Source organism: Macrobrachium nipponense, chromosome 32, assembly GCF_015104395.2.
Source record: "Macrobrachium nipponense isolate FS-2020 chromosome 32, ASM1510439v2, whole genome shotgun sequence".
Taxonomy (NCBI): domain Eukaryota; kingdom Metazoa; phylum Arthropoda; class Malacostraca; order Decapoda; family Palaemonidae; genus Macrobrachium; species Macrobrachium nipponense.
In genome coordinates, this window is record NC_061094.1 from 60,877,868 (window position 1) to 60,894,032 (window position 16,165).

A 16,165-nucleotide genomic window follows, 5' to 3' on the forward strand; every position below is an offset into this window, starting at 1 on the left:
CAGATATTCGTCAAAATTTGGTGCAGTTTTTAACAAATTAATTAGCCCAAACACTTACCATCCTTGGCATAGGTTGTAAAAAACACGCACGCATTTACAGGAACAACAGAGAAAGACATATTTTACAGGTATTTCACCGTAACCCAACTTTCATTTCCTTTTAATTGCGCCGTCAGATAAACACCACTATCAGACATTTAGCAATAGATTTACGCAAAAAAAAAAATTATCTGTGGTTCTATTTTCAACTGGGACCCAGTAATGACGTCACGCGGTTACTGTTTGGATTTGGCGTCTTTCTGAAACCCCAATAAGCAGCCAAGTGTCCGTGAAAGTGTTTTATTTTTTTATTTTTTATTCGAGGTAAAGATTAACGAGCGAAAGTTGAAGTTTTCGTAAACGCAAGTTCGTTAATCTTCTCCTGTCATTATAGTGACATTATAACGACAAGGACTCGGGTATACTTGACGAGCTCGAGGTTTGAAATTGTAGTCACAGCAGATTCGTTCACGTATTGTTTGTCCAGTTGAAAATTTTTGTGGATGTATTTGTCACACTTTTGTTTTCGTCATGCAGTCGAATCACATACTAATGCTAAAGACAGTTGGGGATATTAACACTTTACGAAATGCATTTTTCCACGTAAAACATTATTATCAAAGGGAACAGGATGTGTCGACATCCAATAGAAATATATTTAGACTCATGTGAGAAGGAAAATTATTTCCCACTAATTATTATTATTATTATTATTATTATTATTATTATTATTATTATTATTATTATTTTATTATTATTATTTCATTATTATTATTATTACATGACAATTCCCCAAAAAGTTTAGCAACCCGGTATGTAAAAAAGAAATTACAAAAAAAAAAAAGCATTTGCACAACGTTAGAATTTCTGATGTTCCGACGATTCAAGTACAGGACTAGGAAGATCATTCCATATTTAGCAAGAATAAAACTTCAAAAAAAGTTATTTGCGATGGATTTAATAACCCTGGAACCCGTATTAATTGTTATTTATGCTTTAGGAACACTTCTTATGGTTGCAGGTCCACAATAATATAGCATGTGAGTATAATATGGTCTTGAATGGATATTAAAAGCTTTCGAACCTTGTACTAGGTTCATCTTCAGTCAAGATGAACCTAGTATAAGGTTCGAAAGCTTTTGATATCCATTCAAGACCATATACTCACATGCTATATTATTGTAAACCTGCAACCATTGTCATCATTTTCGACACCGAAAACTGTGCTCACACTTCTTATATGTGACTTCATTTCTTTTTAGTACCCTATCCTAAACATCCCAGTGGAAAAAGTCTTATATACAGAGTTTAATATGTGTCATCTTAGCACCCAAAACGAACCACTTATTTCTTCTTTCTCTCTGAACAGGCGGTGACCCAGGTGTTCAGAACCAGAAGACGCCAACCATAGTGCTCCTCACTCCTGACGAAGAGTTCCACTCCCTGGGCTTCATCGCCAGGGACACCTACCACGACCTCGATCCCAAGGAGGCGAAGAAGTGGCTCTACTTCGACAAGTTCAAGATGGCCTTGCACGCTGATGAGGTTCGGTTAAGAAGTTTCGTCTTGTTCTAGACTTGTTTTTATTATGGCTGCGTGTATCCATTTTCTATGGTGTTGGTTTTTTTTTCAATGTTTATTTCCTTCACATTCTGTGTCTTCAGTTCTACCTCTGGTCTGTTAAACTATTTATTTAGTTGGATAAGCATTCGTCCAGTGGACCTTCTGGTCAACGTGGTATCCGAAACAATCCGATATAGTAACGTACATGGCACATTCTTTTTCTTTTTCATGCTAGATTTACAGTTAAAAAAATTGTTTCTTCCTGCCCCGTAGTGGGATAGTGCCTTCAATGTACCTCATACGGTGTACTGTACGCAATACGTAAGGTTCTTAGCAGCGTTCCGTCGGCCCATAGCTGCAACCACTTTCATTCCTTTTACTGTACCTACTTTCATATTCTTTCTTCCTTCTTACTTTCCACTCATTTCTAAAAATGGTTTCATAGTGCATTTTTCCTCCTATTACATCTTTCAAAACTTTTATTACTCTCAGTTCTCCTTTCAGCGCTAAATGACCTCACAGGTCCCAGCGCCTGTCTTTGGCTCTAAATTGTATATTTTATTCTGATGTGTTCTATTCTATTCCTTTCTTCCTGTTACAGCATCTATCCTAAATTGCTTCCATACAAACATCAATAATTTCACTCCAATAATCAAGCACTATATTTAATAATAATAATAATAATAATAATAATAATAATAATAATAATAATAATAAATTGGTGACATGTCAGTAAAAATATTCGTATATATGAACCGTTACTCCAGAATTCAACCGTCGTTTTTTTTGGGGGGGAGGGAATGATTTTTTACGTCACTCCGTATCGCCTATCGGTCACGTGATACGTCAATCATGCGTCGTTATAAATAGCTCTGGTTTCAGGCATCACCCTTCGTTATTGTTAATTCGTAATTGTTCGTTATAGGATTTGAGCGCCGTGGAAAGCCATTACCTGTAAGCTGATCCCTTTGGTGTATACCTAGTATGGGAGTCAGTCTCTCTCTCTCTCTCTCTCTCTCTCTCTCTCTCTCTTTCGATTTGAAATTTGGCGTCTGCATTATATATATATATATATATATATATATATATATATATATATATATATAGTATGTATGTAGTATGTATGTATGTATGTATGTAATATATATATATATATATAATAATATATATATATTATACATACATATATATATATATATATATATATATATATATATATATATATATATGTATAATGGGAAAGCTTGACTGTTCCTTTAGTGTTAATTATTTTATATATATGCAGATACAGTAGGTGGATATTTATATAAACAAAAACTTTCATACTTTAGACTCTTTTGTTTATACGTATTATTTGTATATTAATATATTATATAGCCATAAATTATACATACGTTTTTACCTTTACTGATTTACATTTGTATTAAATTCTGTTTTACTTAGTAGTCAGAAAATATCTATATTATTATTATTATTATTATTATTATTATTATTATTATTATTATTATTATTATTATTATCATCTTTTTTGCGGAAACAAGCAAAAGTACAGGAACTTTCTTAGCAAGCCCCACAGCCAGGATTTCTCAGAAATAAAGAATTGTGCAAAGTAGATGTAACTATAACATATAACAGTTAGCGCACAGGTAGTTACTACATATAAAAAATTAGACAAATAAATACCGTAACCTGCCACAGTATATACGGAACGAAAGACTATGGAAAAGTGGTACAGACGTTATTGCACAACACGAGGGTTGTGAACCCCAGGTAACGACCTAATAAATTCAGTTTAATGTCCACACAAGTCCAGTCTCATGTTACTCTTTGATTCTTGTAAGTTTTTGTGTATGTTTGAGTGTGTGTGTGTGTGTGTGTGTGTTTGTGTAAGAGAAAGAGAGATATAGAGAGAGAAAACACGCCAAAAATACTTTGAAAGCTATGTGTCTACACATCCTGCTGTTCAGGGATACAGCACGACAAAGAATGCCACACATAGTAGGCCTTCGGTCCCCTCGCTGAGTTCCTCCGGCGAGATCCTGAATTCCTTTTTCGTCAAAGGACGCGGATCCTACAAACGCCCCTTGATTGGTGTCCGATTACGCGTCGTTACTCGACTCCCTCTGGTGTGTGTAGGATTCCGGCATTGTGTCATTCGGGATGGTTTGTGTTTTGTTCGCCTGGACTCTTGGAGGGGCAGTTAATTGCACAGTTTTTGTCTGCCAGAGACTCCAAAGGTTGAGAGAGAGAGAGAGAGAGAGAGAGAGAGAGAGAGAGAGAGGGTGGTTGGTGGGGTCCGGTTCATAGACGCTTGTATATCTGAGAGAAAAAGATTCAAGAGACTTTTAAATAGTAAAAAATACAGAGAGAGAGGGGGGGGGGGCGGGGGGGGGGGGCAAGGTTCATAGACGTTCAGAGATTCAGAGAATAATATTCAAAACACACACACACACACACACACACACACACACACACACACACACACACACACACACACAGAGAGAGTTTCTAGACTCTTATTCTTATGAGAGAGAGAGAGATTCATAGACGCTTTTTATCAAGAAATCATCATGTTACCTCTATGGATATCCTGTTATTGTCAAGTACATCAGCGGTTAACTATTTAATCGTCCACACTTCAATTATTATCCTGTCTTGTGCTTACTTTTTCATGGTTTCATTTCGTCTTCTTTTGTGTAACCCTTTGCTCAATTCATCAAGCCTCCATTCCTCCATCCTAGTTGTAACACTACACTAATACATTTTCAGGGTCATTTAAATTCACTATAATACATGTTCATGGTCATTTAAATTTGATATTCCGCGCATGTCCGGGAAGTATATAGGAAACTGTTTAATATGATTTTGATCGTTCTGATGAGTTCTGATAAATATTTCAAGATTTTAATATGTTAGTTGATGATTAAATTTATATTTGATTTAGAGTCCTCACGCAGGTTTAAGAAATACATTGCGATTGTTTGATTGTGAAATATATGCTCCGTTTTCACGTGGCTTTTGTGCGTGTGTGTGTGTGTGTGATATTTTTGGTAGAATATTAATCATTCGTCTGGTTATCACCGATGATCCTCAGTGGATATCTCTCTCTCTCTCTCTCTCTCTCTCTCTCTCGTGAAATTCTGACGCCACTTAATTTGTTTCAGGTTTGTTCCAATCTTGCCCGGCTCGGTTTCTTAATCTTGATAAACGTGAAAAGCAAGCAAATAATTCCTGAATTTAGTGTCGCAATTCAACTGTTTATACTAAATATTGTTTCATTGGTTAAAGATTAAAAAGAAAAAAAAAATTTAAACCAAGACTTTCGAACACCTGTTTAATTAAGTAAACACTGAGGAGCAAAAATCTTTCTTTTTATATCTTACAAATAACACTTTTTATTTATATAATACTGGATTATTATTTTACAATCGTAAATCTGATCATCAAGTGATTTAAAACGCCGGCCCGAGTTATGTGCATGTTCTGCAAGCACTGTTCATTATAAGCCACTCATGCACCAGAGAATTATATACATAGCTCAACTATGACATGGAATACTTAGGAAATGCCTCGCTAAGAGAAAGGGAAAACATGAAACGAGTGCTCAGTATTGGTGTACCAAATCAACACTGTTGCCGATTCCTTTCTGCATGGCTTCTCTCCAGTACCGGAAATTGTGTTCCCGGACCCTCACCCTACATAGAGCGAACTGGAGAGCTCGCTCTTGCATTTCCAGAGAAGCTGGGTTCGTTCGTAGACTGTAACTCCTAGATGCTGTGGCTCAGAGTTTTCACAGAATGTTGCTGATGATCCTATGTGACACATATGTTTTGAAAATATAAGGTAATTCGACTGAACTAGGGGATCTTGAAAGTCTTAGGTGAAACGTATTTTAGGTTTGAATAAATTATTTTAGTTTTGAAAACACGAGATGAAAATGTTCCCGAGTTTCAAAGTCTTGTGGTGCAGGTTTTCTTTGTTTTAAAATTTCTCCGATGAAAATTGTTCTTGTTTGTCAAAACTGTATCGCATGAATATCTTGCGTTTTAAAACTATGGTGTATTTAAATGAAATATATAGTATTCATAATGATTGGCATGACACTGAAAGGGTATCATCATCACAGTACAATGTACTATAAAACCGAGAAACATTGTTTACATCAATTTCAAGGTTCCCAGTTGTAGAGTAACATTAGACAAGGAAGAAAATATTTATTTACTAAAAATATTAATGTAATAAATGTTTGTTTTGCTGAATTTGTCATCGATTGACTTGTGCAATTTACCCGATTCTTTACTGGTGGTATTTTAATAAGTATTTTATAAAGAGCAAATAAGTAAATCAGAGGCATAATTCTTTTATTACATTGGCAATTATTTCCAGTAAACTGTCGTAACCAGAGGGTCTTTCTTTCTTTCCCTCCTTCCAGACTCTGTCTTAACCAGAGGGTCAATTTTTCCCTCCTTCCAGACTCTGTCTTAACCAGAGGGTCAATTTTTCCCACTCTTCCAGACTCTGTCTTAACCAGAGGGTCAATTTTTTCCACTCTTCCAGACTCTGTCTTAACCAGAGGGTCAATTTTTTCCACTCTTCCAGACTCTGTCTTAACCAGAGGGTCAATTTTTTCCACTCTTCCAGACTGTCTTAACCCGAGGGTCTTTCTTTCCCTCCTTCTAGACTCTGCCTTAACCAGAGGGTCTTTCTGTCTTTCCTTCCTTCCAGACTGTCTTAACCAGAGGGTCAATTTTTCCTTCCTTCCAGACTGTCTTAACCAGAGGGTCTTTCTTTCTTTCCTTCCTTCCAGACTCTGTCTTAACCAGAAGGTCTTTCTTTCCTTCCTTCCAGAATCTGAGTCGCGACACCTTGCTGGAAGCGGCCAACGGCCGGAAGATCCCGGCGCTGAAGATTTTCAGCTACGCCCTCAAGTACTTCAGGGACCACGCCCTCAAGGAGCTGAGTGACCAGGCCGGCGTCGAAGTTCTTGAAGAGGATGTCCGATGGGTCATCACCGTTCCAGCCATTTGGAGTCATCCGGCCAAGCAGTTCATGAGAACTGCCGCCTATCAGGTGTGAAACCAGAGAAACGCTAGTATTGTAGTTTTTTAGGTAAAAAAAGCTTGTGTTAAGAGCAAAGATGGGAGAGAATTAGTACAATTGCTTTTTTTTTCATTTAGGAAAATTCTGTTGTTAAGGATGTCAGGCAAGGGTATAGCGACTTTGTACCATTCCTTTTACCAGCATTATGCATCTGTTGACCTATGGAGTTAATTGTGGTCTGTCAACTATAGTAGGTCATATGGTGGTGGAGGGTTACTAGGAGAGGACAAAAATAGCACTTGGGTGATTAGTGTTTCATCATGATATATATACTGTATATGACACTCCACAGTAACACCAAAAACAGTCACTTTCCGAATATTTGTGGGCTTACTCAGTTGTGAGTAATCGTTGTTCTGTCATAATATATTTACTGTATATGACGATGCAGGAAAAGGTACCTCGGTAATATTATCATGATGAGCTTCAGCATATTTGTGTCCTTAGTCAATATAGTCTAAAGATTTTGAAGTCCACAAAAGATAAATGAATCATATAAAAATTGTTGTTTACCTTAACAAATACTCAATATTTTAGAATTTACTCATTTTGATATTACTCTGGAATCTTTTTTAAATAACAATAAAGCAAGACATAGTACTTATGAGGACCATCTATGATATTTTAATGCTAATTTTGAACCATTTTTAAATAACGACAAAGCATAATACAGCACGTATTAGGACCATCTATTACAGTATTGCAATGGGAGGACCTTAGTGGAGTAATTCTCATCAAACCAGGCTATAAAATCACTCCTCACTCCTTTCTGCCAGGCGGGAATGGGCTCAAGCGCTCGGCCAGAGCAACTCCTCATTGCTTTGGAACCAGAAGCAGCTGCCATCTACTGCCGAAGGCTCAGAAGGCACCAACTCCTCCCGGAGAGACCGCCTGAGCTTCGGCCGCCCAGGTACTCCGTCATCAAAGATTCCACTCCACCGTCTGAGTCCAACTCGGTACCTGCCCTGCCTGAGCTAGACAGAGGTATTTGTATTATTCTATTCGAAGCCAGATGTCGCTAGATGGATTTTTTTTTCATTATCTTTATTTGTTTAACCACAGTGAACTGTTGTTTAGTTTGAAGAAACAGATATATATAGGCAAAATGTCCATAAAGAATATATTCAGAAAATGTATACTTAAGTTTGAAAAAGGGGATAATTTACTCAAGTATAATGACCTTCCCCAGAGGAGCCATCTCCATAGGTAATAGTCTGTTTATTAGTAAAGGAGAAGATAAAACTTGAATTAAGAAAAATAAGTACAACTAAAGAATGTACAAATGTAAGAGTTAAAGAAGAATGAGTTGGTATGAAGCCCAAGGAAAACAGTAAATTGCTTGAATTTCGCTGGTATATCAATTTAATACAGTTCAGGCTGTATTGAAATTTCATTAATAGTAGTTAATCTTATAGATGTGATTGTCGTGTTTCGTGTTACGTAAATGGCCACTCTGGTAATATTTAAATCGTTCATTAACTTTTTGTGTATAGAATTTTAAAAAATTGATTGTGCAGATTTAATATTGTCTTTTTGTGTTGTATAAATACGTACTGCTTTGGTAATATTATCAGAATATAACGATTTCTTTTAGTATTTAAAATGGAAAAATTTATTATATTCTGGTGAGTTGCTGTACATTCTGAAATAACTAATGTCAGTAACAAGTGTGTTTGTGTTTCATTGTCTGATAATTAATGATTACTAATTGTCACAGCTACTGTATTCCCCAATTTTATCTTCTCTGAGGCTGAATTACCAATAAAAGTTTTTATTTCTTCACCTGCAAATACATTTTATTTTGCAGACCCATTTCCTGTGATCATTGGGAATTTGAAAAAAAATTAACCCTACCATTTGTCCCCCTATCTGTTTTTGTTTCCAGAGGAGCTTATATCGTTACCGTACCGAAGTGTGGAAACTGTAGCCGACTGGTTAAAAGGAGGTATATTAAGAGTAGCAAAGATTTAGTCTCAAGTAGTACAGCATCCCAGCACCACTAAATAAAAATCTTGCCGTCTTTAAAAAGCGCCTATAACTTACTTTCTCACGTGCCTGATATATTGTAGTGGGTTTTTGGAGGATTAAATTCTAAACGCAGACTTTTTTCACTTAATGTTGCAGTGCAGCTAAAAATATCTCTTTCCTATTATTTAAAAAGTAAACACATTGCCTTTTTATTAGCAGAATTATGTTTGTTGTTTGAAGAAACCAAGGCTCCAAAGGAAGTCATTTTTGCTTTGCAAGTATGATAGAAATTTCCTCGTTTTGTATTTTAGAAGGATTCTCTTTCTTCTTATTTCTTTTACAGGTGGTGGTGTCTATTTGTTGTATGGAATTAGTGTCTTTGAAGCAGCGGACTAAATTATGAGACAGTCTTTTCATAATAAATAGTAATTCCGAGTATCTTAGATGCTAAACTGTTGTGGAGTTTTGCATTTTTCTTAATAAATAGTAATTCCGAGTATCTTAGATGCTAAACTGTTGTGGAGTTTTGCATTTGAATTCTAAACTTTTCTGATTTCTGCCAATTTGCTGGGCACTTTTTCAAAGAATATTAATGTTCCTTCAGAAACAATACCTGAGGGATTCAGCCTTCAGCTATTTTTCCCAAAAATTCTCTTGAAATCAGACGTCGTTGAAATCTTAGAATTGTCTCATGTTTTAGCACCATGCCATTTGCTAATCTGGTTCTATACCATGTCAGTTACATTGCTTTTAAGGTGATGGAATATTCAGCAGTGTATTCACTTTTATAGTTCTTATCCACGATACTAATATCTTATCGAGTAATGTTTACACCACTGAACTTTTCCCTTTCAAACGCTCAGGCTAAGGATGACATACTAACAGGTAATGACATTTTGAACTGACCTTATTCTGGAGTATGCAGTTATTTTAAACACTTAGGCATGCATGAATCGAGCTGTGTACGGGAAATTAAGGTATTCACAGGGTCGAAAAGCTGTAGTTCTGTTAGTAACTCTCATAACACGTTTATAAGAGTAATCAGTATAGTACACTAGTAGTAGTTTAGTGAGCACTGTATTCAGCTTTTTGGGTAACATATTGCCAAAGTGACCTATTAGATATTAATATATGGTTTCATGCAAAAACAAATTATTGCTTGGCATATGCATTAACATTCAGACATGCTGAAACTGACCGCTTTCAGGATTATTTTGAATTTTAGTGCAAAGCAATTGTCAGTATAATTTCAGTATACCGACACTTTTCATCAAGTGTTTTGAGATGTCCAGTAGTCATTTCATCAGTGTTTCAGCCTTCTGTCGAAGTTATGTCATATGTAAAGCAAAATTATGTATTTATGTAATTCCTGTACGTATTGGAAATATTGTAAGAACTATAAACAACCCTAATAAAAACAGAAATGTAAATTTTAAACTTTGCATTCGCTTGGAATGTATAATATCAGGTTTTAACCTTGGGACTAATTCATTTATTTCAGCCTAACTAGGGTACACATGCTGGTGGTGATTTTAAATCACATTTCTAAACAGATCAGCGTTTTTTATTGAATATATTCCTCTTTATATTCATCAATTATAAAGCCAACTTATGATTAGTCTGAATATAAAACTCAGAATATAAGCCATCTACTTTTCTCTTCATGTGATTGAATATTTTGTGGTTGCCACTTCTCCCTGTATGTGATTCAATATTTTGGTTTTTATATTTATCAACTATAAGTGGATTTTTTATATTTTTTAAAAATTGAAATGTCATATAAGCCATCCACTTTTTCCCCCTGACATTGCAGATACAGTCTATGCAGTGGTGGACTGTGGAGGAGGAACAGTTGATATCACAGTACATCAGATGACAGACAAGGCAACTGGCCACTTGAAAGAGCTACACAAAGCAACTGGTGGACCCCATGGATCTAAAGGTGAGTTAGTATTAAGGAAGACAGAGAGCATGTAATAATATGAATAGGAGTTGCCATGAGTGTTCCTTAAGAATATCAGCTAATTTCAGTTAATTTCTGTCATGTTTCTTTTATCGTTTTAACTCTGTAATGCTGTAGCATAATTATCTGTAAACATGAGATGGTAATGGTTTCATTTTGAATCATTATTAGTGGGAATATGAACGCTGTTCAATGAGAACGAGCCCACAGGGTTCATTGACTTGAAATTCAAGCTTCCAAAGAAAATGTTTATTTGAACGAAGCAACAGATGCTAGTAGGAATGTTCTACTATTAGCATTACTGTATTTCCTCTTAAAATTCCTTTTGATTTTCCGTAATGGTTTATCCTTTCTTGTTGAAAGAATTTTTTATATTTATTATATTCATAAGGTGGTATTATTTCCACAATATTATATTTTAATTCCTGCTTTTCCAGGCGTGGATGATGAATTTGAACGTCTGCTGGAGGCAATATTTGGGGCAGATTTCATGCAAACATTCCGGCAGCAGAGACCAGCTGCTTACGTAGACCTCATGATTGCATTCGAGTCCAGAAAGCGGAATGCATCGCCATATAGGAGCAATCCTTTAAACATTGCCCTTCCATTTTCGTTTATTGACCTCTTCAGGAGATTCAGAGGAAAGGATGTAAGTCTTAATGTCAAGTACGTCTCCAGTATTTTACAGAAAAATTGAGGATTTTCTTCAGTAGAGAAGCATTGTGTTTCAAGTGGTTTTTAACATTTATTTTTTACCTCCCAAGATAGTGTCTACTGGTGGATTTTTATGAATTAGAGAAAGTTTATTAAGTGTATGATCTTGTATCCTCAGTGACATGAACGTTCAACCTTTGGATAATTATTATAGTTTTCTTACATTCACTTCCATATTATTGATTTCATCAGAATATACGTATATGAGTTTAGTCCCTAATGACCTGGTTTGCAAAATTGGCCTCATTATGAAACATTGTGCTTGCACCATAGTACATATTGTTAAGTCACATAACAAATAAGATTGTGTTTTGAATACAAGAGTAGGCCAGTCATCCACAGATCTCACAATCTGAAGGCAGATAACACAAGTACAGTCCTCTCAAACTGAACTTGCTTCATACATATACTAGTATATTTACTTGCAAAGTAATGACACATTTTATCCAGTTATGGCAACAACACTTTGGTATATATTTAATATAATAGAAAGGTATTTTGAATAAATGTTCCATAGACTTCCTTTTTATATTTTTGACTTGGATACATTGAATTTGTATGAAATTCTTGAATGTTAGTGCAAAGTTATATCTGAAAATTTTCTGCAAATATTTCAAAATACATATTCATTTGCTTGAGACATTTTTCCTTGCAGTGATAGAATTTGTTATTGATCTTTTCATATTCTTAAGGTGGAATGGGCTATGAAGAAGCACCAGAATTTAGGCGTCAAATGGTCAGCCCAGGGTATGTTGAGAGTTGAGCAGGATACAATGAGACAACTTTTCATGCCAACACTTACCAGTATTACTCAGGTAAAGACAATGATATTTACAGTCAAACTCTGAAATAGATCCCTCAATAAAGGTGGCAATGATTGGTTGAAAGGAATTTTCATGCTGTGAATTTTATTTGTTGCTACATATAGTTGTTATGCTTGCATGTCAAGGAATCATGAATGTTCAAGTATTAAAACTATAAAGACAATTTGGTGTCTGTGCTTAAATTCATAAGTACAGTACATTTATCCAGTTACCTAAAAATATCATTAAGTTAGGACTTGACTAATATATAAAGTTTTCTATACAGGCAATTGAAGCAGTATTATCAGCCCCAGAAGTTAATCACCTTCAGTATATGTTCCTAGTGGGAGGATTTGCAGAATCTGAACTCTTACAGAAACACATTCGTGATACTTTTGGGCACAGAGTCAATGTAATCATTCCACAGGTAAGCTGTTTTCCTCTGGAATCTCGTTCGTGAGAATCTTTTATAGAAATTATAATAAACCAGTTTTCACTGGTGCTATATTGTTGGATTAGCCATAGACACTGAAAATAACCTTCATTTTCTTTATAATGCAGCATGCATATTCAAATTTACTTTAGGCTTTTTAAATACCTGTGGGAAATCCTCTCATTCATAAATTATATAACTGCATTTAACATTTTTCTGCATGAAGAAATCATCACTATTACTTCAAGACGGAAGTCGTAATCATTAGTTGTTAGTTTTTTTTTTTTAATACCAAACCATAGTTGCACATCTTTCAGTATGTACTTACTGTATTTGACATCGTTTGGTTACCGGTAATACAGATGACATCTTGAAAATCCTTGTGCCATGATTGAAACAGTCAAGGCACTTTACCCATTGTGTGGAAAATTTAACTGAAAAATATTCTTCTCAAATAGGGCATGGGTTTGGCCATTCTGCGAGGTGCTGTCCAGTTTGGTCTAGACCCAGGCGTTGTGACTGTACGACGGTCACGTCTGACATATGGCGTTGGGGTTCTCAATCGTTACCAGCGAGGAGTTCATCCACCGGACAAGAGAGTTGTTGCTGCTGGATCAGAATGGTGTGCTGATGTGTTAGACAGATTTGTAGCAGTGGACGAGAGCGTGGCTGTAGGTGACGTGGTCGTTCGCCCTTATACTCCAGCTACTCCAGGGCAGTCTACTGTCATATTGCACCTATATGCAACTCATAGACACGATGCAAAGGTAAGGCACTTTTTTTTTTTTTAACTATTATTATTCAGAAGATGAACCGTATTCATGTGCATGTGGAACAAGCCCATAGGTTGCGTTGACTTTTAATTCAAGAAATTCACATTTTTACTGCATACTATATAGTAATTTATACAATATTGTAAGGTATGTACATGATGTTGCAGAACAACTATAGAAAAATATAAATTTATGTCACTGACATAATAGTTTCTATATTGATGGTCATTTAGTAATAGCCTACATTAGAGGATATTTTCATTGCAAATTTTTAAAAAAATATGATCAAATGACGTATGTGAGAATGATGATGAAACTAATACTTTCATAGTTACTGTGCAGTATTTATATTTTCTAATAAAGAAACGCATTAGCAGTAAAACTGTCATTGATTGTCTATCAGCATGCAGCTAAAGAGACGTCCATTTGCACTGGGTAAACACAGAAGGCTCTCCAACACCTTTCTAAACTTCGCAGCCGTACAGATTTATATGACAGTGGGCATGTGATAAACCCAAATCTGTTATACAGACTGGCAGAAATTTCTCCCCGAGTAGCCCTAGAATTTGGAGATTCAAAAAGTACACTTGGCCTGCATCATTGCAGAATTTGCAGCTATGAGCACCTTTGTGGGCTTCAGAGTAGTTCTCTTGTATTTATTCGTGCCACCTTCTTGAATTATCACCTATACAATTTCATCTTGGTTTTTTAAACTCATCATTATTTTCAAATCTATTCCTTGAGATACTGAAGCCCTTTCTCATATATCAAGTCCTCAGACCACATGTTGGCAATTTCAGATTTGAAGAAAGATTCCCAACACAATTTCTTAAGTTAACAGTGTTGTCAAATTTATTTTGTCTTCCATCTCAGCACTATCTTTCCTCTAGCTCTTGCATTAGTTGACCACCTCCTTATATAATCAACATTCTTCCAAGATATGAAGTACCTGTGATCGTACTAAGGTCTTCCAAAAGTATGTGGCATTTAAGGTGCAGGAGCTTAAGTTATTTACTATATACTCGGTTTTTTTTCCATCTGTCCACCCGCCTGTGGTGTTTACGTATGGTAACACTGCGTCCGGGCTTTAGATAGTTACATTCAACATTTATAATAATATCCTATTTCGCATATTAACGGTGTAATTCGCATGCAGTAAATTATTAAAACCCTTTTCAGTTGCAAATGTACACCCAGATATCCTTTTATTTACCTTAAACTTACACAGCGTAACTATCTAAAGCCTGGGACGCAGTGTTACCATGCGAAAACACCACAGGCGACTGGACAGATGGAAACAAAAACAGAGTATAGTGATTCAATAACTGGGTGGGTTTGAATTTGTTGTGACAGTTTAGAGCCAAGGTAGATTAAAGTGTCCTTATTATTTCTGGTGTAATAAATCTGTAAATATTCTAGGTTTGTTAATTTTGTAATCACAGTACATTATATGAAGTGTGATGCTTTCTTTAGCTCTTTCCAATATATTAATTTTGTATAAATTGTTTTTTCCTTTAGTTTGTCACTGAAGATGGTGTGCAACGTGTAGGCACCTTACACCTGGAGCTTGGAACCCCTCAAGATGATAACGAATTACGCAGTGGGAGGAGAGAAATTACAGTCCATATGAAGTTTGGCGATACAGAAGTTAAAGCCTCGGCAATTGATCACTTGACAGGACAAGTAGTGAGAGCAAACATTGATTTCTTAGCATTGTAGTGTAGCCACCTCCTGCACTAAGTGAAAACCAACTTTGAAAGAAATTGTCAGCAAGTATATCAAGAACAATTATCGATATAAAAAATTCCCCTTGTTCAGTCATATAAACTTGTATGGTAGTTTTGTCTCCAAATCTTAAAGTAATTTTTTGCTTTAAGTAATAGTTTGGAATGGTCAAAACTAATGTCAAGAAGGCACAGCTTCTAGTTTAAATAGTTGGGATCCTTTCAAATAAAAGGACTTGACAATACACTGATATGCCAAAGGTTTGTAAATATTGTACCTTAATGTACTCTTGGAGGATGTCATTCCAGGATCTCTGAATTCCAGACATATATAGGCCAAAGTTCTATTGTATTTTACTTATTATAACAGTGTCGAAAATTATTTCCACTTAAAGATTTTCCACTGTATCTAGCATAAGACATAATTGTACTCTCAGATGACATTGTAAATTTGTGCAGGTCTGTACACCTATTCAGATTAGTATATACTCGTGACCTTTCCCTTGTGCAGGCTGGTTATTTTCTTAAGTTTGGTCAAACGTTATGTAGTTGACTCAGTGAAGGTAAATAAACTTTCGTTTCTTGAGAACTTTCACGGAAATTTCCTGATAAAGACAAAACGAAGTATGTAATTGGATAACCCAGTCTTCTAGTCAACTATTGTCAGAAGGGAAAGATAGACTAAATCCTTAGTTGACACTAAGAACTCTGTGACAGTGTGTTCTGGCTGTCCAATAAAACATTAGTGTTCAAGATAATGCTCAGTCACTTGAAGCCAGAGCAAACTGTTTTAAATCTTCTCACTTGTGTATATAGCTTACGTGTTCTTGTACTGTGAACTTGCATATACTTCAATTAACATTTTGTTTGAGCAGTTTGCAATGTACCTGTTGTACCGAATTATTCCATTACCCATTATACTAAAATATTTAGTCGTGAACATTTCACGCCAAATTATCCGTTGGACTTAACCAATTGAATTACAGACTGCTCTTAATAAACATTGTCTATTTTTTTTTCCCTGTAATAAAAATTGTCAATATTTTTTGTTTTCCTGTTCCTAAACAACTTAACCAATATTAGAT

The 16,165-nt window shown here is 35.5% G+C and overlaps 1 protein-coding gene across 2 annotated transcripts in view; it reads left to right on the forward strand.

Annotated features, from left to right (window-relative positions):
• LOC135207538 (uncharacterized) overlaps positions 1-16,122 on the forward strand; it is a 202,882-nt gene extending 186,760 nt beyond the window's left edge. Inside the window, exons 6-15 of one of the 2 annotated variants that reach the window (XM_064239359.1) lie at positions 1,409-1,584; positions 6,451-6,672; positions 7,479-7,686; positions 8,588-8,647; positions 10,484-10,612; positions 11,071-11,282; positions 12,040-12,162; positions 12,437-12,577; positions 13,042-13,350; positions 14,875-16,122. In XM_064239359.1, the coding sequence (XP_064095429.1) occupies positions 1,409-1,584; positions 6,451-6,672; positions 7,479-7,686; positions 8,588-8,647; positions 10,484-10,612; positions 11,071-11,282; positions 12,040-12,162; positions 12,437-12,577; positions 13,042-13,350; positions 14,875-15,075 (1,781 nt within the window). In that variant the 3' untranslated portion in view covers positions 15,076-16,122. The remainder of the gene's footprint in view (positions 1-1,408; positions 1,585-6,450; positions 6,673-7,478; positions 7,687-8,587; positions 8,648-10,483; positions 10,613-11,070; positions 11,283-12,039; positions 12,163-12,436; positions 12,578-13,041; positions 13,351-14,874) is intronic. The other variant, XM_064239360.1, reaches the window with a different exon arrangement.
• Positions 16,123-16,165: the final 43 nt, after the last annotated feature.